Below are 23,969 nucleotides of genomic sequence, written 5' to 3'. Positions count from 1 at the left end.
CTCCTATAGTTTGAGTCTTGGCTCTGAATTCTTTCTCAGCCAGAACTCAAGTCCTGAGGTTGCTGAACCCAGGTCCAGTCTAACACCTGGTGCAGTTTTCACTCCCAGCAGGGTGACCAACTTATTTTGCCAGAGACACTCTTGCTTTTTTAAAAAAATATATATATATTATTGATATTTTACAGATAGGGAGAGGGATAGAGAGTCAGAAACATCGATGAGAGAGAAACATCAATCAGCTGCCTCTTGCACACCTCCTACTGGGGATGTGCCCGCAACCAAGGTACATGCTCTTGACTGGAATTGAACCTGGGACCTTTAGTCCGCAGGCCGACGCTCTATCCACTGAGCCAAACCAGTTAGGGCGACACTCTTGCTTTTAGCACTGAAATGAAAGGCTTGCATCCTGGGAAACTCCTTAGTCCTGGGCCAACTTGGACAGTTGGTCGTCTTACTGTTGGTTAAAATATATTATATTTAATGTTACCTGTATTTTTTTTTTTTTTTTTACTTTTTATTAGAAAGTTTAAAATGACAACATGGCTCTCATATTTAAATTGGGTAGTGCTGGCTCTATTAGGTCTTAAACCCCAGACTATACTCTGCAAGGGGACGGAGGTGACATTTTCCTCCGTCAGTCACTGACCACAGAAAACAGCAACTAAACTTCAGCAAAAAACAAGCATTGTGACCGAACAAGCTGTGAGAGTGAGGGGACTAAAGGATGGACATGATTTTCCCAAGTTGGAGGGCAGGGAGGAGAGCTTTCCTGGCAGAGGGCAAAGCTATGAGCAAAGGCATGGAGGTGGGATCCAGGGAGCTATTATATAAGCACACCTGCTTGATTAGAAGAACCCTTCCCAACCCTACACAGATGGGCTGATTTGGCAATTGGTGCAGCTTTGAGAAGTAGGCTCACAGTGCTTCCCTCTTTCGCCCAATGTCGATCTTCAGGTTCAGCTAGTCTTTTCCTTGGGATGCATCTTTGCACCTGGACTGTCTTGTCAGGTCTGTGCTGAAATGTAGCGGTTACTGCTCTACTTATGTTTTCTTGTTCAGCTTATTCTCACCACGATCTCTCGGGGCTGTGGCAGACTGGTGTCAATATCTGGGTAAAAGATGTGGAGGGCGCCAGGGCTTCTCACAGACTGGAGTCTGGGAAAATGCAGTTAATTCCAGATTTTTCAGGGGCTGGTTGTGAAGTCTGTTAATTTTGCCTGGTTTCCAGCAATATTTGTTGAGCATTGATTGTGTGCCAGGCACTCTGGTTGCATTATCTAATAGCCTAGGAGTGGGGTTATCTCCATTACTAGATGAGAAAACGGAGGCTTACAGAGGTTATTTTTTCAAGGTCACAGAGCCAGAACAGTCAGAATTCACCCCAAAGACTGTGCTTTTCACATCTTTACATGTTCCCACTCTGCACAGTTCTACCAAGAGATCAGATGGTGAGGACAAAATTTGGAAAACAGGGATTAGGCATTTGTTAAATGAAGGTCTTGTCATGCAAAACTGGAATGTGTTGGCCAAAATGCTCCCTGCAGAAATGCTTATCTTGAGTAGTTTGGTCCTCATCTTTTATCAAATATTGATAAAGAGCCATCTGAAGACCTTGTCTGCTTTCTCTCCTTGTCTCTGAAGTCACTGATCACCACCCTCCACCATGGTTGTCCAGTCTCCTTCACCCCCATAAACTGCTCACTAGAGAACTCTTAAGCTTCTGATTGAATGGAGAGAATCATGAGGCTCATCCTAAGACAAGATGTCTCAGCTCAGAGTGAAGTGGACTGGACATTTTATATATATATTTCAGAGAGGAATGGAGAGGGAGGGAGAGATAGAAACATCAATGATGAGAGAGAATCATTGATTGGCTTCTGCACATCCCCCTACTGGGGATTGAGCCCACAACCTGGGCATGTGCCCTTGACCAGAATCAAACCCAGGGACCTTTTAGTCCACAGGCCAACGCTCTAGCCACTGAGCCAAACCGGCTAGGGCTGGACTGGATATTTATATGCAGAACTTATTTAGGTATTTAAATAAGGGCAAATAGAAGGCCCTGATCATCATCCCTGATCACTGGCCAGGCCTAGGGACCCTACCCAAGCACAAATTTCATGCACTGGGCCTCTAGTGTTCCTATAATTGGCTAGGGCAATGGTCGGCAAACTCATTAGTCAACAGAGCCAAATATCAACAGTACAATGATTGAAATTTCTTTTGAGAGCCAAATTTTTTAAACTTAAACTTCTTCTAATGCCACTTCTTCAAAATAGACTCGCCCAGGCTGTGGCATTTTGTGGAAGAGCCACACTCAAGGGGCCAAAGAGCCGCATGTGGCTCGCGAGCCGCAGTTTGCCGACCACTGGGCTAGGGCTATGGCCAGGTAATACACTTTCTTCTCCCTGCAGTTCTGAGCCTATCCAGGGAGTGAGACAATTTGTCTGAACAAAGCACTTGAGCAGTGTATGCAAATGACCTGCTACAACCACAAATCTGCTGGCTTCTCCTGGGAAACTGCTGGGCTGGAAGCCCTGGCCTCTATCCTGCCCAGCTCCTCTTCCCCCAGGAAGCCTGCCTGCCCTGACTCCCCTCCCCCAACCCTGGGTTAGGTATCCCTTCTTGAGTAGAGGGGCTCCCTGTGCTTCTCTTACAGACCTGAATTCAAGACCTGTTTGTGCTGTGTGTCCTGAATTAGTCACTTTACCTCAGTTGACTCTAGTCAAATGGGGCCAATAGCAAAGAAACAGCTTAGCACAGCTCTTGCTTGGTACAGGGGCAGAGCAGGTACTAAAGTAATGCTAGCTACCACTCTTGACAGCAAAGCTCTGGCCTGGGTCTCCACTATATCCCAGCACCTGGCACAGAACCTAAATACAGAGCAGGTGCTCAGTACATGGTATTGGTAGGCAGAATAATGGTCCCCAAACATGTTCACATCCTATTTTCCAGAACCTATAAATATTACCTTACATGGCCAAGGGGGATTAGGGTTGCAGATGGGATTAAGACTGCTAGTCACTGATTTTAAAATATTCTGGATTAACCAACTGGGCCCACTGTAATCACAAGGGTCCTTAAGAGAGTTAGAGATAGACGTACTATGGAGAACCAGAGAGGTGACAATGTGAGAAGGACTCAGCCTGACTTGGCTGGTTTTGAAGAATGGAGGAAGAGGTCACAGCCAAGGAATGCAGGAAGCTTTTAGAAAATGGGAAAGACAAGGAAATGGATTCTTCCCTAGGGCCTCCAGAAAAGAATGCATTCTGCCAATACCTTGATTTTAGCTCAGTGAGACCTGGGAGGGACATCTAAGCTTACAGATCTGAAAGATAATACATGTGTGATTTTTTAAGACAAAGTTTTAGTCATTTGTTACAGCAGCATTAGGAAACACGTAGTACATGGTAAATTACTGTCATTTCTATGACTGCTACTGAGCTGTGTGTGACAGGTGATTCATACTTTTCTCTCCCGTTAGCCTATAAACTAAAGGTTAAAGAATGTTTGTCTTATTTACCATCGGCTCATAGGCACTAAGAAGGCCTGGCAATCAATAAATGCTATGAATAATAATATGTATTATAATTCATGAGTTTAATTGATATGAATAATAAATGCCTGTTTCCTTCACGGTGCTCTACAGTGCCTACCACACAACAGGAGCTCAATTAAAAACCTATAGGTGCAGCCCCCTCTCCCATGACCCACCCATTCTCTCCAGTTCCCTACTTCTGCACATCCCCTCATTCCGGAACGGTGACCTTCTTAAGTATCTGGGGGTCTCCCTCCTGACTTCCATTCCCATAGGTGGTGAGCACGGAGTGCAGGGCTCCTCGGAGACCGCGGGGCGCAATGCCTGCCTGGGGCGGCAGGAGGCGACTGATGCCCGGGAACTCCCGCTGGTGGGTTGGGAAGGGGCGGGACTTCGGGGCGGGGCGGCTCAGTGCGCAGGCGCGGGGCCAGCCGCCTCGCGCGGCCAAGGGCAGGCGGCCACAGAGCAGTCTCGGCCGCGGCCACGGTAGGAGCGAGTTCGAGTCCGACTCCCCCTCCGCTTTGGTTCTCGCTGCCTCGGCTCTTGGGCCTTCTGACGCTAGTCCCCGGCTGCTCGCTGCGCATTGCGCTCTCCCCGCCGCCGGGATGCCGGTAACCGAGAAGGACCTGGCGGAGGACGCGCCGTGGAAGAAGATCCAGCAGAACACGTTCACGCGTTGGTGCAACGAGCACCTCAAGTGCGTGAATAAGCGCATCGGGAACCTGCAGACTGACCTGAGCGATGGGCTGAGGCTCATCGCGCTGCTCGAGGTGCTCAGCCAGAAGCGCATGTACCGCAAGTACCACCAGCGGCCCACCTTCCGCCAGATGCAGCTCGAGAACGTGTCCGTGGCGCTCGAGTTCCTAGACCGTGAGAGCATCAAGCTCGTGTCCATCGGTGAGTGGCCTGGCCCGGCCAGGCTCGGGCGGGCGAACCCCGCGTGCGCCCCTGCGGGAGGCTGAGGCTTCCTGCCGCGCACCCACTCACTAAGCGCAGCAGCCGCGGGCTGGGTGTGCGCGCCGCGGCTGGGGGCGTCGTCCCCGGGGTTGTGGGGACACAGCAGACCTTGGCCCCCACCATGGTGCCACCACCCCCTGGGCTGTGACCTCGTATGATAACTGCCCGCAGTGCTCCCCGTCGTGCGTCCTGGCAGTGGGTCTCTGGAGAGCTGTGGGTTGAGGATTTGAGTTGGGGCCGCACGGGGAGCGATGGGGCTGTGGCATTTCTCTGCACCTAGGATGCCCCTGCCGGAACTTGGGGGACTGGAAACCTCTGGTCTGCTGTCCCCGGGGGTGAGACCCTAGTCCGCTGCTCCCCGGAGTGTTCACCCCGCTGCGCCCAGGCCGGTGCGCTCGGCCGCGGCGAATGGGCGTTGGCTCGGAGGCCGACCAGGGGAGGCGACCTGGGGAGGGACCGTTCTCTGCGCCTGAGGCCTCCCCGCCCAGGTGGATACCGGGACCAGGTACCCTCCCCCGCTCCCTGGGAATGGGTGTGGGCCTGGAGGTGGGAAGGGGAGCCTCAGGGGGTGTGTCGCCCTCGCCCGCTCCACTCCCAGTGCGGCTCTGGCTGGGCGCCGCCGGATGAGGCCGCTCTGGAGGCTGAAGTTAAAATTTAGAGATGGTGGTAGTAATGGGAACTGCTGCCTTGCAGGGACCCCAAACCAGTGAGTGCTGTGTGCCCACAGCCTTCTGGTTATCTCAGTCCTTACACATCCTGCAGGTTGGAGTGTTTGGAGCTTTAGATCCGTTTTGCAGACTAGGGAGTCCAGAGGATTAAATCGCTTGCCCAAGCCGTGGAAGCATGAGGATCCAGCTGAGAATTGAAGGAAGTGGTGACAATTAAAGGAGACTTTGCTTTCCTCTCCCCGCCCTCCCCACACCGGGGTCTTCCTGAGAGGGGGAAGGCAGTTGGTGGTGTGTCCCTCACCCTCTGAGCTGGGGAGGAAGAATGAGGGTGAGGTCCCCACTAGGACCTGGGCTAGGGGAGGACTTCCAGTAGGGTCACAGGCTGCTGAAGGGAGGGCTGTCACACAGCATGTGCATATAGGGAACGTGTGTGTGCATTTACATTGTATGTGTATGTTCTGCCAAGTGAGTGTCTTGCCTGAGAGGTGCTGGCCCAGGCCCGGGTCTAGGTCTCTTCCTGAGGAAACCAGGCCTTACTGTGATCCCCATGACAGGAAGAAAGTGTGGGTGTGGCTGCTGGGACTTTCTCCAGCCAAGGGGGTTCCCTCTAGGCTGAGTCTCCTCCCTTCTCCCCTCTCCCTTCCCCACACCTGTCCTGGCAGGTAGGGCTGCTTCCTGGGCCCAGGCAGCTGCCACCGCCCAGCCAGCCTCGCCATGAAGGGTGGCTTCTGTGCAGAGGGAAGCTGAGTGGCATGCTCTTGTATCTGCCTATAACTGGGGGAGAGAACCACAGTCTTCTCCTGGAATTCTTCCTTTTCAGAAACTAGCAACCCCTCTGAGGAATCTCAAGGCCTGGCTAGGCTCAACGGGGATCCTTTTTTTTTTTTTTTTAATGTGTATTTATTTAATTAACCGAACAAAGAAACTTAAAGTAAACCAGGAGTATCCAAACATGACATGAAATCTCTTTAAAAAAACAAAACAAATGAAAAACCCAAACCACAGCACCAGAAAATCCTGGACTGCCTAATTTACCAACTGTTTACACAGGTTGCAGCTGCTTCCAGCGTGGCTTCCATCAATGCCCCGAGCTTGGGGCCTCATTCTAGACGTTGTCTGGTCCCTTAGGTATAGTTTTCTACTCCATCTTCACGATTTTCATTCCTGAACCCACCCAGGCCATAGGGCCTTCCATTCTGCTCACATTCCAGGGTTAACCTCCCCTTCCCTGGTTGTGGGCCTATGGGTGTTGGCAGCTTCTTCCCACCACAAGTTACACTGTTTTATTTTCTCCTTTTAAATGATTTCTTGGATCATATTCCCCAAAGTAGCATGCCTGGGTCAAAGGGTGCTACCACATTTATGAACCCCATCATTGGCTGCCTCGTTGCTCTCCCAGAAAGATCTAGAAGCAAACAGGTTTTCCAGCCTCTGGAGAGAGGGAATGTCAAGTGCCAGGACTGCTGTGGGGGTAAAGCCCGAGGCCTCTTCCTTTTGCTCCTGGGCCAGTCCTGGGTAAGAGCCCTGAAGAAAAAAGTCACATCGAGCTGAGTATTCCCTGCTTAGCTGGGTTGCTGCTGTGCTGACATTGATTGACACTCGCTCCAATTTGGGGGCATGGGAAGGTGTTCTGTTGATCACCTCATTGATCGCCACCTCGAATTCGCAAGTGGTTTCCTTGTCTGTATAATGAGCTGCTTCAGCAAGTCATGGGAGGCTTACGGGCTTGCCCCAGTCCTGACCAGGTACTTAGGAGATGGTTACTGTTATAACTGTGATTTGTTAGTATTCTTATCTCTATTTAAAGATGAGGACACAGAAGTGAAGTAACTTGCAGAGGTCACCTGCTAAGTAAATGGTGACTGGAACCCAGGTCTACCCAGTTGTTGAATTGAGCCTTCAGTGACCTGCCTTCCAGGGTCAGAAATGAGTAAATATAGCCCCTCTCCCCTGACCAGAGAGCCCCTGCAACAGGGCTGTTAAGTCTGGGATGTTGGGGTAGCCTCCGGCCTTGAGCAAGCTCAGCGGGGATCTCAAGGCCTTAGGTGAGTGAGAGGACTAATCCTCTGACCTATGACAAAGGATCCATGGGATCAGTGTCGCGTCTGGAGTGAGCAGAATCAGTGTGCATCTTCCATCTTGTGTCCAGGTGAACTTGTTTGGGGACTGGCTGCTCTGTTTTCACTGATTTTTTTGGAGGGGGTGGGGGTCGGGGGATGGGAACTTTTCTGCTACCCAGTGGATGGTGTTTTACTCCATAGTCTGGATCTGGGAAGGTAACTTTGAATGAATGCAGAGTTTCGTATGCTTTGGACAACTCTCAACAGTATGCATGGTGGTAGTCAGTAGAGTTGTGTACAGGCACCCAACTTTAAGATCAAGGAAGGTCAAAAGCCACCAGAGGACTGTGGCTTTTCTCCTTAGAATTCACCGAAAGATAGCCCTGGCTATTTATTCACAATTGCAATTCATGGTGAGGTGGGCCCATCTAGGCTCCATCCAAAAGTTAAAGATTTTCTTCAGTTTCTTGTTATATCCTGGGCAGTTCATAGTGAGGCCTCAGCATATTTAATTCTAGCCTTCTGCCAGAGCTGATAGTTTTATTTACTTGTTTTTCCAAAAATCTTTCTGACATTGGGCAGGCCAGCCAACTTGGAGAAAAAGGAGTCTCCCAGCCCAGGAATGACAATCAAGGCTGCCTAGAAGTTTGGGTGGTGTGTTTTGGTTTGATCCTAAAGAAAAAAAAAAATGAATTTTTGCCTTTTTAGAGGATGTGGTATGACCCTAATGTTTACTTAAAGTGCCTGTGCCAGGCCAGTGCCCCAGAGCAGGTGGGTGTGTGTTCCCAAGACCTTGGGTCACTGGGCAGTGTTTCCAGGGTGGTGGGCCACCTTGCCACGTAGCCCTTTTCCTTCCTTTTGTCCCACTCCCACCAAAATAACGTACAACTAATCCTAAGTTCTACTCTTTTCTGAATTACCTAGCAAAATGCCAGTGCGCCTTTTAGGCAATATAGTTCAGACCCAGAGAATGTTTAAAAAGTAACTAGCACAATAGCATGCTTTGTCAGAATTAACAAGTTTGGGGCCATTTGCAACAAGTAACACATTAGTGTCCCCTGTGCCCTGGTGGCTCTTGTTAAGAGCAATAATTCTTTGTTCAAATCCCACTTACTGCTAAGTAGCAATTAAGACACTTCTGTGCCTTGGTTTTCTTTTCCTCCCTCCCTTTCTTCCTTCCTTCCTTCCTTCCTTCCTTCCTTCCTTCCTTCCTTTCTTCCTTCCTTTCTTTTTTTGGTTAATCCTCACACATGATATTTTTTCCCATTGATTTTTAGAAAGAGTGGAAGGGAGAGGGGGAGGGGGAGGGAAGAGAGAGAAAGAAACATTGATGTGAGAGAGACACATCGATTGGTTGCCTCTGGCATGCTCCCCTACCAAGGAGGGGGATAGAACCTACAACCTAGGTACATGCCCTTGACTGGGAATCTGAGCCCGAGACCCTTTGATGTTCAGGCTGATGGTCTATCCACTGAGCCACGCTGGCCAGGGCTCGGTTTTCTTATCACTAATATGGGAACAGTACCTATCTCTATTAAAATTAAACACGTTAACACTAAAAGAAGTGGTTAGAACAGTTTGTGGCACATAGTAAGTGCTCTGTGAGTGTTTGTTAAATACATCAGGTACTGTCCAAGAATACTCTCAGAAGTCACGCTGGAGGGTGTGCACACTGAAAGGGCTTGCTTGGCTAGTGCTAATTCTGTTTGCTCTCCTAGGGTTATGGACTGCCCAGAGCGTGCCCCTCCTTGGAAGGAGATGACCCCTGGCTGTGTTCTGGCTGCCTCTGGGCCCATTCACAACAGCTTTGTTTCCGAGAGCTGGACGGGTAGCTGGTCATTCCAACCTCCCACCCCACTCAGGAATCTCTGGGCCAAATCACTTCCAGATGGCAGCCGGGCCTCTGCGGAGCCCCTCCAGCGACACGGAGCCAGCTTGCCAGGCAGCAGCCGCCTTCATTCTTGGAGAGTCTGTGCTGAAGGAGGGCTTTGACTTGGAGCCAAATTGTGTCTCGTGGCACTTCCCCGTCCCTGCCCAGGGTCCTGGTCCTGTGCTGTGAGGCGAGTGTCACTGGTTAGTTGAGGATGGCTCCTTGCTCTTGGGCTCTGAGCCTTTGAGCCCTGCCCACAGTGGCTCCATGGTCAGAGGTACCACATCCTGCTTTCCCTATAAATGGCCTCCAGGTCTGCACATACGAGGCTCTGCTAGATACAGCCGAATTCAGGGGGTGGCCTGAAGCTAGACTGCCAGGGTTCTAATCCCTTCTTGCCACCTAATAGCTGTGCAACTCTGGCCCACTGCCTTCACCTTTCTGAGCCTGTTTCCCCATCTGTAAAATGGAGGAGAATAATAGTTTGTATCTTAGAGCTGGTGAGAGCACTATATTTGATTAGGTTAAGCTACCGCATGATGCTGGCATTATCATTAGTAACATTATTGTGCTTTTGAACCAGAGTCCAGGACTGTCTTCCATCTCTTCTCAGCCAGTCCTCCCACTGCACTGTCATCTGGTGTGATAGCTGTTCCCTTCCCTTCACCTCTGGTGAAGATGCCTCCCAAAATCCTTCTTTCTTCCTTTCCTCATTCAACAAGTGTATGAAAGACAGACTGTGCCCTTGCTGGTTTGGCTCAGTGGATAGAGCGTCAGCCTGCAGACTGAAGGGTCCCGGGTTCAATACCGGTCAAGGGCACATGCCCGGGTTGTGGGCTTGATCCCCAGTGGGGGGTGTGCAGGAGGCAGCCAATCTATGATTCTCTCTCATCATTAATATTTCTCTCTCTCTCTCCCTCTTCCTTCCTCTCTGAAATCAATAAAAATATATATTTTTTAAAAAAGACGGACTTCAAGGGCCACAGGAATAATGGGAGTCATGCCCCTGGCTTGCGTCACACATTGCTCAGAGGAGAAACATGTAACCAGGGAGTGTCCTTCTCAAACTTTTAGGCACACACAAATCACCTGGAGACCATTCAAAAGGTAGGTCCCATTGAGTAGGTCAGGGCTGAGGGCCGGCTTCTAGTTGCTGCTGTCTGCTCTGCAGACCCAGCTGTGAGAGGATGGCCTTCCTTCAGGATGGAGTGGGCTGGGTTGTCTGGAGGGCTCCTGGGAGGATTGGCCAGTTAAGCTGAGACTTGAAGCCTGACTAGACTTAGGCAGGTGAACAATTAGCCAGGTGAACACAGGAGTGGAAGAGTATCAGGTGGAGGAGGGGGGTGGGGGGTCGGGCGGTGGTGGTGGTGGTGGTGGTGGTAGTGGTGGTGGAGAGGTAGGCAGGGACCTGAGGCTGTGAAGATGGGCATCAGAGCATCTTCCTTGAGGAGCTTGGGGGAGGGTAAGTGAACCCAGCTGAAATGGATCAACTGTTGCTTCAATCATTTCTTCCAGTCAAACTTTCTGAATGTGCCCGTTCCTCATACGTGTATATTTGTAAGCTATATACCTATACCACTGCCAGTCTATGTATGAAATATTAGTAAAGCATAGTTTCTCTTTAGATGCCAAATCCAGATGTAAGATCTGGTTTTTCCCGTGCTCTGATGGATTATCTCGTGTGCCCTTGGAGTGCGTGTACCCTACCTACTTGGAGGGCCCCGAAGGCCTGTGTTTCTACATTTCCTTTTCTTTTTCTCCCCCTATTGCTATTCTGCATGTAGTTTTCATCTTTAGTTACCTTAGTTAAGGAGCTGGATATAATTATAATCCTTTCCTCTAACAAGTTGAACCAAATAAATAAATCCAATGGAAAGAGCCCTTTCAATCTACTAGTAAATGCATGCTACCTCCTACTCTTCTAATGATGAAAATTGCCTCATTCTACTAGAAGCCATCTTACATTACTGTTGTAAATCTAGTTATTCATTAAACATGCTCAATAACCACCAAATAATAAACAGCCACTTTCTTCTGGGGCTTGGAAGTGGCCTTGTGTTTTTAAGGTACCTAGGTCACTTTTCTTGGGAAATTGAGTGCATGTTTAGGGAGAGAGTTTCTTGGGAAAGATGATTAGAAAACCAAGTGAGTTTCTTTATGACTGAAGTGATGAAACAGTAGGTGAGAGTAGGTCTTCATTTTAGAAAGGATGGAATTACTGGGCATTTTAGTCGTGCTCACTTAGCATCAAGTTTTTCTTTTCTTTTTCTTTTTTTTTTTGCAAGAAAAATACTGAGCTCTCTATGAAGTTGCTGCCCTTGTTCTGAGAGCCTTCTAGCAGTTGCCTTAAATGTATTCATTTGATAAGTTATAGATAGATGGTTGTCACCTCTTCTGCAAACTGTCCAGTTATGAAAACAATTTGATGAAATTTTACTAATGCTCATTGTCTGGTTACAAAATTTACCAAAGAACATTTGCCGTCCCTATTCCCCTTTGGCCAAGTCCCTGTGCAGTGGAGTGTCCTTGGTCAAAAAGATTTCTAACTATAAGCGAAGAAGCAGTTTGGTTTTTCACTTAGCCAAGACTGGCCATAAGACTGAATTATTTTGACAGAGCATCTGACTTCCTCCCTTCCCCCATCAAAACCTGGCTCAGGTAGACAGCTTGGCGAGGAGGACAGTCTTCCTCCTGCATAGTCCTTGTCTGTTCTTGGTACCGAACCCACTGGTAATGCCATTTGTGTACCGAATATCCAGGCGTGCACACCCATCTCTAACATAATACCCAGTATTTTCCCATCCCTGCTGCCTGCCAAGCATTGTCCTGGTGCCTTACCTTTATTTGTTCTAATCCTCACTATGAGCCCTGCAACATGCGTGGTTTTACATCTGTTCCGTTTCACAGATGAGAATACTGATGCTTGGATCTGCCTCACTTCACATGCCAGGCACGATACTTGCCTGCATCAAGCTGTAAAGTGTGTTTTAATGTCAAAGCTGGGTTCCACACTTGTAAAGTAAAATAGACCTATTGTCGTGAGAGACTTTCTACTGCTTTAGTTCTGTTCATTTTTATTTTGCTTGAAACTTTACTCATTTGAGTTAGAGTAGTGGTCGGCAAACTCATTAGTCAACAGAGCCAAATAACAGTACAACGATAGAAATTTCTTTTGAGAGCCAAATTTTTTAAACTTAAACTTTTTCTAATGCCACTTCTTCAAAATAGACTTGCCCAGGCCGTGGTATTTTGTGAAAGAGCCACACTCAAGGGGCCAAAGAGTCGCATGTGGCTCGCGAGCCGCAGTTTGCCGACCACTGAGTTAGAGTAATGTGAACTTTCCTACTATAAAACAAAACTACTTTTGGCCCATTTGCCTTGCCTTCCCCGGCACCTTGGACCTGTAAGGGGGCCTTCTCTCCGGTTCTGGAGGCATCTCTCTGGTCCTCTGCCTGCCTGCGTTTGGTTCCCAGGAACAGTGGCTTCACTGCGGGTCTGGACGGTGGGGACCAGCTGCAGGCTGCTTTGGGGATACAGGCGGGGGCGGGGTTTTCTCTGTGAGGCCTGGAAGCCCGAGGTGAGGAGGAGGTGCCCCTGGAGTTCCTTCTGGCTGCAGCCCTGTGGGGCTCACCGCATACCACTTGGGGACGTGGAGGGGTTTGCTGTGAACCAGCTATGTCCAGAGATCCTTGGTGACAGCCCTTTGGCACAGCTGTGCTCTGTCAGTGACCTCCCTTCGCTACCTTTTAACATGAACCGGTGGAGTGTGTGCTGGGTGGTGTTTGCTGGTGAGCAGAACCTTTCTTTCCTGGCTGGCACTTGGCCTTTATCAGTCCACCAGCCCTGGCACAGGCAGCCACTCCTCGTTCATCTTCACAGAGCCTGTGGGCCACCCCGTGCTGTGCACCAGAGCTGAACTTATGTCCCCAAGCTCCTTTCCTGCAGCCTCCTGCTGAGAGCAGGCTGGCCCCTGGGCCGGCCCACTCGGTGCTCAGCTCCCCAGAATCGCAGGGCTGGCTTGGTGAAAGGTCTGGGCGTTAACACAGCACTCCTGTTCTCCTCTCTGAGGGCCCTTTATGCTGGCATGAATTCCTTTTCTCATGGAGATCTGAAAGCTCTTTTGACTAAATGGGTCACCTTTCTTGGGTATTTTCATAAGGCTGGTCAGCTTTTGCCACGCCAGACAACTTTTCTGGAATTTCCGTTCAGATATAAAGGCAACCAAAGAGGTTGGAATTATTTGGAACACAGTGTGGAATTTTGGCTTTTGAGCTATAGGGAAATGGGTGGGGATTTGTGGCAGGGACTATGTAAATTTGCTGCGCCCATAAATTCAGATTTTAAGATTTAAAAAGGCAAGGGGCAGTCAGCTTTCCTTCTGACCAATAGGAACGGTGTTACTGTCAGGCCACCTGCTGCTTGTGACCCTGGCAGAGGCGGGCCTCCCGTGGAGGCTGGGGTTCTTTCTCTGAGGCCAAGATCAGATTCCTCCATCTCCCCTGCTCCCCCAGGAAAACAATCACGTTCTTATCATGCTGGTCCTGCACTGCTTGTGCGAATCACCCTGATTTCCCTGAAGTGACTTATCAGATGTTCAAGGGAAACAAGAGTTATTTGGTATTTGACAGCCTGTGGGAGCTCCACTGGGCCTGGTGTTTCTCGCTCAAGAACAAAGTGATTATTCCCTTGGTGAGGTAAAGCAGGTCAGAGGTTAGGAGCAGGCCCTGTCTCCAAGGGGACCTCAGGTGTTGAGGAGGCCCTGGATCAGATCCCAAAAGGCCTTTGTGACTTCGAGGTTCTGTAAGGAGAAAAAAAATAAATAAATAAATATATATATATATATATATATATATGTATATATATATATATATATATATATTTCAGAGAGGAAGGGGGAGAGAGAAATAGAAACATCAATGATGAGAGAGAATCATTGATCGGCTGCCTCCTGCACACCCCTGCTGAGGATTGAGCCCGCATTCCAGGCATGGGCCCTGACCGGGAATCAAACCGTGACCTCCTAGTTCATAGGTCAAAGCTCAACCACTGAGCCACGCCAGCCGGGCGAGGTTCTGTTACTTGAACAGGGTTGTGGGTTCTGTTTATAAGATTCCTCCTCAGAAGAAGTGGAGGTTGGACGATCATGGATGTGCTGCCGGAGGGACGGGCCCCTAAGTGGAACTTCCAGCCTCCCAGGGCAGAACCAGACAGAGTTCTGAGAGGAGGAGCCTTGTGGATCTTGGCTTGCAAGCACCTGGGCAGTGGCTTGTCACATTCCTTATCTCCACTAAGGGAGGCAAGCTGGCTGGTCCTGGGGGAATGCCTCTCTGGTGGAGTCCTTGACAGGAAACGATCCAGGTGTCCTGTTACACTTCCTGCAGGGCCTGTATCTCTGATCACTGCCTCTCCTGGTTTTGTTTTTCCCCTTGGCACTCTTGTTTGAGATCCATGGGGAATCACACCTGAGGTTGGAAGGCATGAGGCCCTCTCCTGGACACCCACAGTCCTCCCCCTGGATCATGACTGCTCCAGGGGCAGGTCCTATAACTCTTGTTCACCTTTGTGGCTCTGAGCTTGGTGCTTAGTAGGACTATAATAAATAACCAGCCTGTAGCATAGGTGGGTTGAATAATAAGTCTGGTACATTGATTTGTTTGTAATATATTTGCTTTCAGAAAATGCAAAATAGTTGTCCTTTGCATATAATGAAATGGGAATTAAGTGCAGGGAACAACTGGGTCTGGGGACCCAGTAAAACACCTTGTTTGTGGAACAGTGATGCTGAAGTTAAAGAACTCGGTACTTCATTCTCTGAACATCTATTATTTGCCTCAACTGTTAGAGGACAAGGCCTTTTCCAAGTTGCCATGTGAGGCTCAGAAAATGAATATAAAAGGAAGCCCCTGAGACTCACTATAATCTTAGTAATAGTTTTGTTAATAATAGTGAATATTTATCGAACACCTAACAGTACCAGGCATTGTGATAAATGCTTTTCAATAATAACTTAAGTGGAACCTCATTACAACCCTGAGATGTAGTTATTGTTTTAATCCCCGTTATAAAGACAAGGAAACTGAGGCACGCCCAGATCATCCAGTGAATACGTGGCAGACTATTACTCACATCCTTGTCTGAGATTTTAATCCCCAAAGGAAAACCATCAGTTCTGCATGTCTTCTAAATTCACTTCTAATAGGTGTGTTTTTTTTTTTACATAAAAAAGTTGAATTTATAGTTACTTATAAAAATAATTGTAAGGACATAAAGAAATACAAATTAAAAACACATCACCTGTAAAGAATCTTAACATATCTCTTTCTACATTGGGGAGTTTTGCTTACAGCTGCCTTTTGATCAACTTGGGAAGAGCGAGATGCATTTTCTCAGAAAAAAGACTGTGGTTTTGGAAATGTTTTGTGATATCATTTTGGTCATACTAATGGTTGAAACAAGATTCATCCTTGAGTTATTACTGAGTTGTGGCCAACATTAAAATTGGAGGTTTTACTAGTAATTGAGGCTTATTACGGTTTTCAAGTCTCCTTGGCCTAGAAACATGTTTTGGTGAACCATGGAGTGGGAATATTCCAGCCACTTTCTGACTTAAAAGTTTTCAGGACCAACTTTTATTGGGACTGCCACTGTCGCTTAATAATAGTTATTATGTTTGGTAACTATTGTGACCTTGTCTAATGGTTAGCCCAGTGTAGAACTTCATTTACCTTTTAGTTTCTCAGCTCCATTAGCAATTTAAATATATCTCAAATGTGCCCCTAATATAATGTAGTTGGGCAGCGTGATTCACCCTTGTCTACGTGGGAACTTTTAGAAGTCTGAAAATTATGTGCATCCCTAAGGTCTTCATGCTATTGGCTTTGTGGAGACATCGTTTTTTCTCAACAGCCTCAGGACACCAGGCCCATGGAATCATCTTGCCTTGAGCTTGCTCGAGGCAAAAGAGATGGAATGGCAACCATTTCTGGATACAGATTCCTGAGTGTGCTTGAGTGCTGGTTAGTTAGAGCCTGCTCCTTACTAGCTGGGAGCTTGGGGCAAGCTGTTTGATCTCTCTGAGGGTCTGTCAGTGTCCCAATCTTTAATAGTACCCGCTTTCGGTGCCACTGAAGATTAAATGTTACAATCCCTGTAAAGCCTTGGGCCAGCTGTTGGCAGACAGACAGTAAGTGCCCCATGAATGTGGTTGCTGCCTTCCTTCCCTCCTCCTCATTCCAGGACCCGTGGTGGTCCCTCAGACTGGAGAAGTAGTGACCTAATTATCTGAAAGGGAATAGGTGGGTGGAAGTATACCCAGAAATTTGTCAAAAATACCTCATACCTACTGGGCTGTTGTAGAAAAAGTGACCTGGGTTTTTGAGGAGCCCAGGTAGGAACCATGGGCCAGCGGCATTTCCTGGTCTCCTGGCCATGCTTCCTTTAGGGTAGAAAACAGGTGCTAACTATTCTTTTTTTTTTTTTTACAACTTCTTTTTTATTTTTATTTATTTTTTTTTGGGGGGGGGGGAAGGAGGGGAGAGAGAGAGAGAGAGAGAGAAACATTGATTTATTGTTCCTCTTATTGATGCACTCACTGGTTGATTCTTGTATGTGCCTTGACCGGGGATCAAACCTGCAACCTTGGCATGTCAGGACGATGCTCTAACCAGCTGAGCCACTGGGCCAGGCGGGTGCTAACTATTCTTGATGTCTTCCCTCACTTTCCCTCTTGTCTTGTTTGACTAATGGATCTATTTTTTTAAATTAGCTCCTTTGCCCCCCCTTTCTTTAATCTTCTCCTTTTGTCTCTTAGAACAGTGGTTGCCAACCGGTGGTCCGTGGACTACTGGTGGTCCGTGAGGTCCGAAAGGTTGGCTACCGCTGTCTTAGAATGTCCTTTGTTCCCATTTCTTCCTTCCTTTCTTTTTTAAAAAAATTGATTTCAGAGAGGAAGGGAGAGGGAGAGAAAGATGGAAACATCAATGATGAGAAAGAATCATTAATCGGTTGCCTCCTGCACACTTAGCACCAGGCATAGGAGGTGTTCAGTGAATGACAGCTGCTGCTATTGAGGTGGTAGCCTCTGCATTCCTGCTGTGAAGCCCCACACCTCCCACTTGCCCTTTTCTGGGCTTAATCAAGGAGGCTGAAGAGGGAGCAGCTGTGCCAGAGGTGAGGCTGGCTGACTGCCTTGTATACTTTCAATCTGGAATCAAGGGGAGCATGCCAGCTGCTCCCACCACACACAGTGCTCCAGACTGGCTTGTTCCTGCCTTGGCCCAGGGCACTGCTTTCTCTCCCGTCTAGTCCCTGTGACATTTGGGATCACCCTGGTGGGGCTGCCTGTAACCACCTGCGCGGAGTTTTGCTGCCCTGGGTATGGTCTCAAACCCAGCACTGTCCAACCTCCTGTCACAGAGCTGGTGATACCATTTTTACAGTCTCTTGGAAACGGGACTCCTGGGGTCACACCCTATAAAACAGCATCAAGGTTGCTGGCTGGCAGAGGCTGGCAACAGCAAAATCTGTGGGCTCCTGAGCCCAAAAGGGCTGTGGGAAGTGTGTGTGGGGTGCCTCATTCTCAGTTCTTTTCAGGGATACGCTAGTCCTAGCCCTGCTGGGCCAAAGGGATCTGTCTGTGTTGTGTAACCGCCTGCTTCCCTCAGTTGCCTCTCGAAGACGAGCTGCCTGCTGTCCCCTTGGTTGGGCCACGTTTCCCCTACTGCAGCCTTTTAGGGGAGTGTCATTTTTAGGTTGTCCCTCGTGGGGGCAGGGAACACACAGCACCTCTCCCAAAGGTAGAATTTGTGAGGGTTTTACTTAAGTGAGTGACTAATGCAGTGTTCATGTTTAACGATGGGAAATTAGTCAGCCTGGGTGCCGTTTCCATGTGACAGGGCAAAAATGTACACATTTACACAATAGCTTTTGTTTTGCCTGCTATGAAAGTTGACCGTCAGTTAGGTGTTATCGGTATGATCAGCAGGTGCTAAGCTGCTTTGCTTCCGGGCATGGGTTTCTGGTCCTGTGACCCACCCAGAACAAGCTGGATTTGACAAGATGGTGGGTCCCAGGCAGAGGGCAGGACCCAGACACTGGACCGTAGTCCTGGGCCTGCTTCTGCCATCACTGGCTCCTTGGAGAGGCCCTGCCTCCCTATCTCAGCCTGTTCAGTGGGAGAACTGGTCTAGGTCTGTGTTTCCCAAACTTTAGTCATTCATGAAGGAGCCACTGAATTATTTTTGCCATAATCCCATCGCTGTCTCTGTTTCATTTTCACTTAACATTTTCTCCCTGCATTTGCTAACTTTTATTTATTGATTGATTATTGATTTTAGGGCGGGGGGAGAGAGAGAGATATTGATCGGTTGCCTCTCATACATGTCGTGATTGGGGAGTGAATTGTAACTTAGGTGTGTGCCCTGACCAGGAATGGAACCCGAAGCCACACTGGCCAGGGCCAATTAGTTCACTTTTAAAACAAATGTATTTGAATTTTAAAAATATGTTCATATTGATTTTATTTTCTTAGAGAGAAGGAGGGAGTGGGAGAGAAAGAAACATCGATGTGAGAGAGAAACATTGATTGGTTGCTTCCCCTGTGCACCCCGACTGGGGATGTGCCCTGACCGAGAATTGACCCAGCAACCTTTCAGTGTATGGGATGATGCTCCAACCAGCGGAGTCACACTGCCCAGGGCCAGTTGACTTACTCTTAATGTATTTGAAAAGGAAACTTTGTGCCACTATCAGAACAGAAAAGTGGTGTCACTAGGTAAATCGAAGGTAACCATAAATAATCCCAAAATAGATTAAATCCCATCTAGTGCTGTTGCCTATTCTCAGGAGAGGCCTGCTCTTTTGGTTGAAAAGGAAAATTAGCCAGAGGGAAAGGGGGGTGGGAGGAGGAAAAAGAGGGTATGGGCGGGTAAAATGGGGATGGAAGGAGACTTGACTTGGGGTGGTAAGCACAATACAATATACAGATGATGTATTATAGGATTGTACACCTGAAACCTATATAATTTTATTAACCAATGTCACTGCAATAAATTCAATAAAAAAGGGGAGCAAAAAAAATAAAAAAAGAACAATGCAAAATAAAAAAAAGATAGAGATAGAAAGATGTTCAGAGGAACCTAGCACCACACTGAGTCTTTCTCCAGGACCGACTCAGAAGGATTGAGAAATACTTGAAAGAGAATAGTGTTCTCTCTGTTATGCAAGGGGATCCCTTGAGAGTCCGCAATAGCTCAGAGTAGTAATGCATAGGTACTTGTCTACAAGTATGTGTGGAGCCTTTACCCAGTGCCAGGAACTGTGCCAGGAGCTATGGCAGTGACTAGAAGGTTAAGAGGGGGTTGGGACTTTGTCACTGACCTGGGTTACCAACCTCGGGGAGCTCATGGTCTAACGGGAGTCGTAGGAGTAGATTGAATGTAGGTGAAGAGCAGGGCAGGTCCCATTGGTTTCAGTGAGAGAACCACAGAGCTAAGTTCTGTCGTGTGTGTAGGGCTTGATTAGAAAATGATTTTGAAAATACATTTGAGGGTGTGTTTTTTTGAAATGAAAAATACATTTATTTCAGTCTAGATTGACTAGAAAAACTAAGTGTATTAAAATTATATCATTGTTGTCCTTATGGTGTTAGGATAGTGACCCATCTTAACCCTTTATGTAATGGTAACCAACCTTATTTCCCTAAAGCCTGACTTGAGTTTTGAGCTTTCTTGGAGAGTCCATGTCACTTATAAATAGAGAAGATAAGACAAAATGGCCTAATAGACCCTTTACAGCACTAATTTCCCCCTCTGATTAGCATGTCCTCTAGATTCTACAAAAAAAGATATGCCCCAAGGTTGGACCTCTGAAATGCCTCAGGCTAATCTCCAAGAATGGACGGTATTCTTTGAGGAAGTGGGGTATGGAGCTGCATCTTATTTTTCTTTCCATCTGCTCCCTTGGGTTTCTGGGAGAAGGCAGGTTGTGGTTAAGAGTGAGGCCTTGGGAGTCAGGAGGCTCTGGGTTTGAATCTGGGATTTACTGTGTGACTTGGGATTGAGTTATGTGATTTCTCTGCAGCCTCAGTGCTCTCCTGTAAACTGGTGATAATCATTGTTTCCACCTGAAAGAGTGGGCGTGAAGATTTAATGAGCTAAACTTTATAAAGCTCTTGCCACATGAGAAATATTCAGGAAGTGCTAACAGGTCATCCCATACTTTCTGATTGAGGGGTCAGGTTTTTACTACTCTAGGCTGGTAATGAGTGAGGTTGAAGGATGTCAGATTTGGGGTTTGGTTTGATTATGCTGACTGGTATCAGAAGACATTATGGGGTTAGGGACAAATGGTGCTATGATTCCCTAAGATACTGTGTATGAGTTGAGTCAGGATGAAATGGACAGCAAGAGGAGCGGGCCTTGTAGGGGGTGGCGGAGGGCAATTAGAATCCGTTCAGCTGTGAGGAATGGGGCCCCAAACTGGCTCACCTACAAGGCTCATGTCAGCAAGTGTAGAGAGTGGGTTATGGGTTTCTGAGATCAGTTTTGTCACCAGGGACCCTATTCTTTGGGTCTCTGCTTTCTTGGTTTCATTAGTCCTAAGGCATCTTCCCCTGTGGTTTCCCACAGCAGAGAGTTCCTGCAAGGTTGAGAGATTGTTCTTTGGAATTCCTTATGAGCCAAGAACAACATTCCCAGAAGCTGGCAGCAGACCTCTCCTATGTCTCATTGGCCCAGGTTGGATCACGTGGCATTTTTGAACCAGTACCTGGCAAGGGGGCTGGATTACCCTCAGCCCAGCGTGACCTTCCCAGAGCTGGGGTGGAGTCACATCACTGGGGGCCCACAGGTCCTGTCGGGAAGCTGGATCCAGGCTCTGCTCAGGATTCTTCAAGGAAGGATGCTGGGTGGGCTTGTTGTAGGGGGTGGTATCAGAAAAGGGGATAGATATTCTTGGGGATCAGGAGTGTGATGAGGAAGGTGTATGTCTTATTCCGAAACTTCTTCCTCCATCTCTCTGCCTCCCGCAGCCCCTCTGTTCCATCCAAGGGGCCATGCCCACACCCTCTACTCATCCCTGGAGCCCTGTGGCACTCTTACCCCCTCCTTCCACATGACCTCCTCCCTGCTGGTATATTGTAGGAATACTCCCATTGTCATTTGTATAGCACTTATTAGTTTTTCCTATTTAGCAGTCATACAGTTGACCCTTGAACAACACAGGTTTGTACTGTGCAGGTCCAGTTATACACAATTTTTTTTTCAGTAACTACATGTGCTCTTATCCATCGGTCTGTGGAGGGCCGGCTGTGTGTGTTAGGCTATGCCATTTTGCATAGGGAACTTGAGCATCTGTGAATATTGGTATCCCCTGGTGGTCCTGGAACCAGTCCCCCGTGGGTACTGAGGGACCACTTACGTTTCGGGGGAGTTCAAAGTCACGTGGAATTATATATTGGGGTCAGTACCCCTCACCCCCACATTTTCAAGGGTCAACTGGACATGTTTTTGCATAGAAATGGGAAAGTTGCATAAAAAAACAGTAAACGAGGGAAATTTGCTTATAGTTTCACTGTCCAGAGGTAACAAAGGAATTGTTAATATTACCTTTCCTTTTCTATGCACGTATATGTAGACTGTACGTAGTTTTATAGTCTCTCATTTAGTGATAATTTCTCTGTCATCAAATATCACTTAAAACTTGATTTCTTACCACACTCCTTCATAAAAAGGTCATTCCTTTAAAAATTGTGTCAATTAAAAGGGAATTCTGAGCAGTAAAAGTGAATAAACTGGAGTTTTACTTAGAGTGGGTTCTCCTGAGTGGGGCTGGCCACAAGGACCTGCACCCAAGTGGAGGTGCTTTTTTGGGGAGGTGATCCCGGGACGTAGGAGGGAAAGACAGCAATGGGACAGGGAAGGAGACACCATATCAGGGTGAATGATCAAGGTTGCTGCTGTGGGCAGCAGGAGCTCAGTTCTGCTGGCACCTCTTGAGAAGTATGCAGAATGCCTCTGCCTTGTCCTGGAGAAGGACTGGACGCTGGAGGCCACCAGCTCCTGTTCCCCAGTGATGGAGGCATTAATTCTTTCGAACTTCCAGGTTGGGCGCCCATGCTTGTCAGTTCTGCTGGGGGCAAAAAGGAAAAGGAAAGGCTTGTTGTACTTGAGTTGGTAGGTTGTCACAGGAAGTGATCGGAGCTGGCACAGAACTGCCCATGCAACTGGCTGACATCAGACATGGGCCAAGGGGATGCACGCAGGTGCCAGCAGCATCTCCAAGTGTATCACTCTGGATCAGTTTAACAAACAGTGTTGAGCAGAAAAAGCAAATTACAGGAAGATAGATACATCCACTATGATATTGTTCTATAAAGTTTTACAAATGTAATAGAAGTACAGATTTGTTCATGAGAATGGTCACCAAATTTTGGGTGGTGATTGCCTGGGAGAGCGGGGGAAAGATGTGCAGTCATGAAGGTGTGTGCAGGGCTTGCAACTCTTTGTACCATCTTAGTTCTTCAGTTGCATGGTGAAATATATTGTATATTGTATTCTTTTTTTCTGCCCCCCCCCCTTTTCTGTGTGTGTGTGTTGGAAATATTTCCTTATAAAAAGTATATCTAAAATTTTCATGCTGTTATAATGCATTACTGAGCTTGACCAAGGGAAGAGAAAAAAGCACCCTACTTTTATTATTTTGTTTGTTTGTTTTAAAGACAAGCTTGGGTCCAGTTTATGAGAAAGAAAACAGATCATCCTCAAGATGTCAGGATGATATTAAGACAAAAGACATTCACACTCAGCAGGATTTCTCCCTCCCACTCCCCAAGTATATGTTGAAACTCCTGAGCTAATAACCTTAGAATGTAAGGCCTCTCCCATGGGGTAGCTTGTGAACATGGCAGGCTTGAGTTTCTCAAAGGCAAAGATCTTTAAACAGCTGCCTCTGGGAGCTTTTAGTCAATTGCTTATTGTCTAAGTGAAGGACTTATTTCTCAAGGAAATATCGCAAGAGACTGCTGAAATAGCGCATTGCCCTTAAAAGTAGTAGAAGTCCATACATAGTCAGGGGTGTTTCAACAGAGGAATGAGTGTTATGAGACTTGCATTATGGCCCCAATCAAGCCTGTTCTCGCAGTGGTTTGGTGGTCCCTGTCTAGGGGACTGTGGTTTTGGTGTCCCAGGCCCAGAAGTATTTAGTTTTGTTTAAAAAAAACACACAAAACTACTTTATTGGGATGTAATTGACATACAACAAATGACAGGTTAAACATGTACAGTTAGAAGGCAATAAAAGTAAAAATAAACAAGTGGGATGATATCAAACTAAAATTTTTCTGTACAGCAAAGGAAAACAAGAATAAAATGAAAAGGCAATCTACCAAATGGGAGAAAATATTTGCAAGCCATATGTCTGATAAGGTGTTACTATCCAAAATATATAAAGAACTTTTACAACTCAATAGCAACATAACAAAACAAAAATAAAAACAAAAAAAACCCCAAAACAATATAGTTAAAAAGTGGGCACTGGATCTAAATAGACATTTTTTTAAAGAAGACGTACAGATGGCCAAACAGGTACATGAAAACATGCTTGACATCACTAATATCAGGGAAACGCCAATCAAAGCCACAATGAGATATCACCTCAACCTGTTAGAATGCCTATTATCAAAAAGAAAAATAAGTGTTGGTGAGGATGTGAAGAAAAGGGAACCCTTGTGAACTGTTGGTAGGAATGTAAATTGGTGTAGCCACTATGGAAAACAGTATAGAGGTTCCTCAGAAAAAGCAAAATAGAGCTACCATGTGATGTAGCAGTTCCACTTTGGGGTATTTATCCAAAGAAAATAAAAATACTAACTTGAAATA

General features: G+C 47.2%; 2 protein-coding genes across 5 annotated transcripts in view; one reads left to right on the top strand and one right to left on the bottom strand.

Annotated features, from left to right (window-relative positions):
• Nucleotides 1–23,969, bottom strand: part of DNASE1L3 (deoxyribonuclease 1L3) — a 969,732-nt gene that overhangs the window by 792,747 nt on the left and 153,016 nt on the right. The window lies entirely within an intron of this gene.
• The window catches only part of FLNB (filamin B), a 139,713-nt gene continuing 119,762 nt past the window's right edge, over nt 4,019–23,969 (top strand). For all 4 annotated transcript variants that reach the window (XM_080676157.1, XM_080676156.1, XM_080676159.1 and 1 more), the window contains exon 1: nt 4,019–4,435. In XM_080676157.1, coding sequence (XP_080532283.1) covers nt 4,144–4,435 — 292 coding nt within the window. In that variant the 5' untranslated portion in view covers nt 4,019–4,143. The remainder of the gene's footprint in view (nt 4,436–23,969) is intronic.

This window comes from Plecotus auritus (assembly GCF_963455305.1).
Source record: "Plecotus auritus genome assembly, chromosome: 6".
In the NCBI taxonomy this organism is placed as follows: Eukaryota; Metazoa; Chordata; class Mammalia; order Chiroptera; family Vespertilionidae; genus Plecotus; species Plecotus auritus.
The sequence above is the reverse complement of the archived record's forward strand: the minus strand, read 5'-3'. Positions and strand labels throughout refer to the sequence as shown.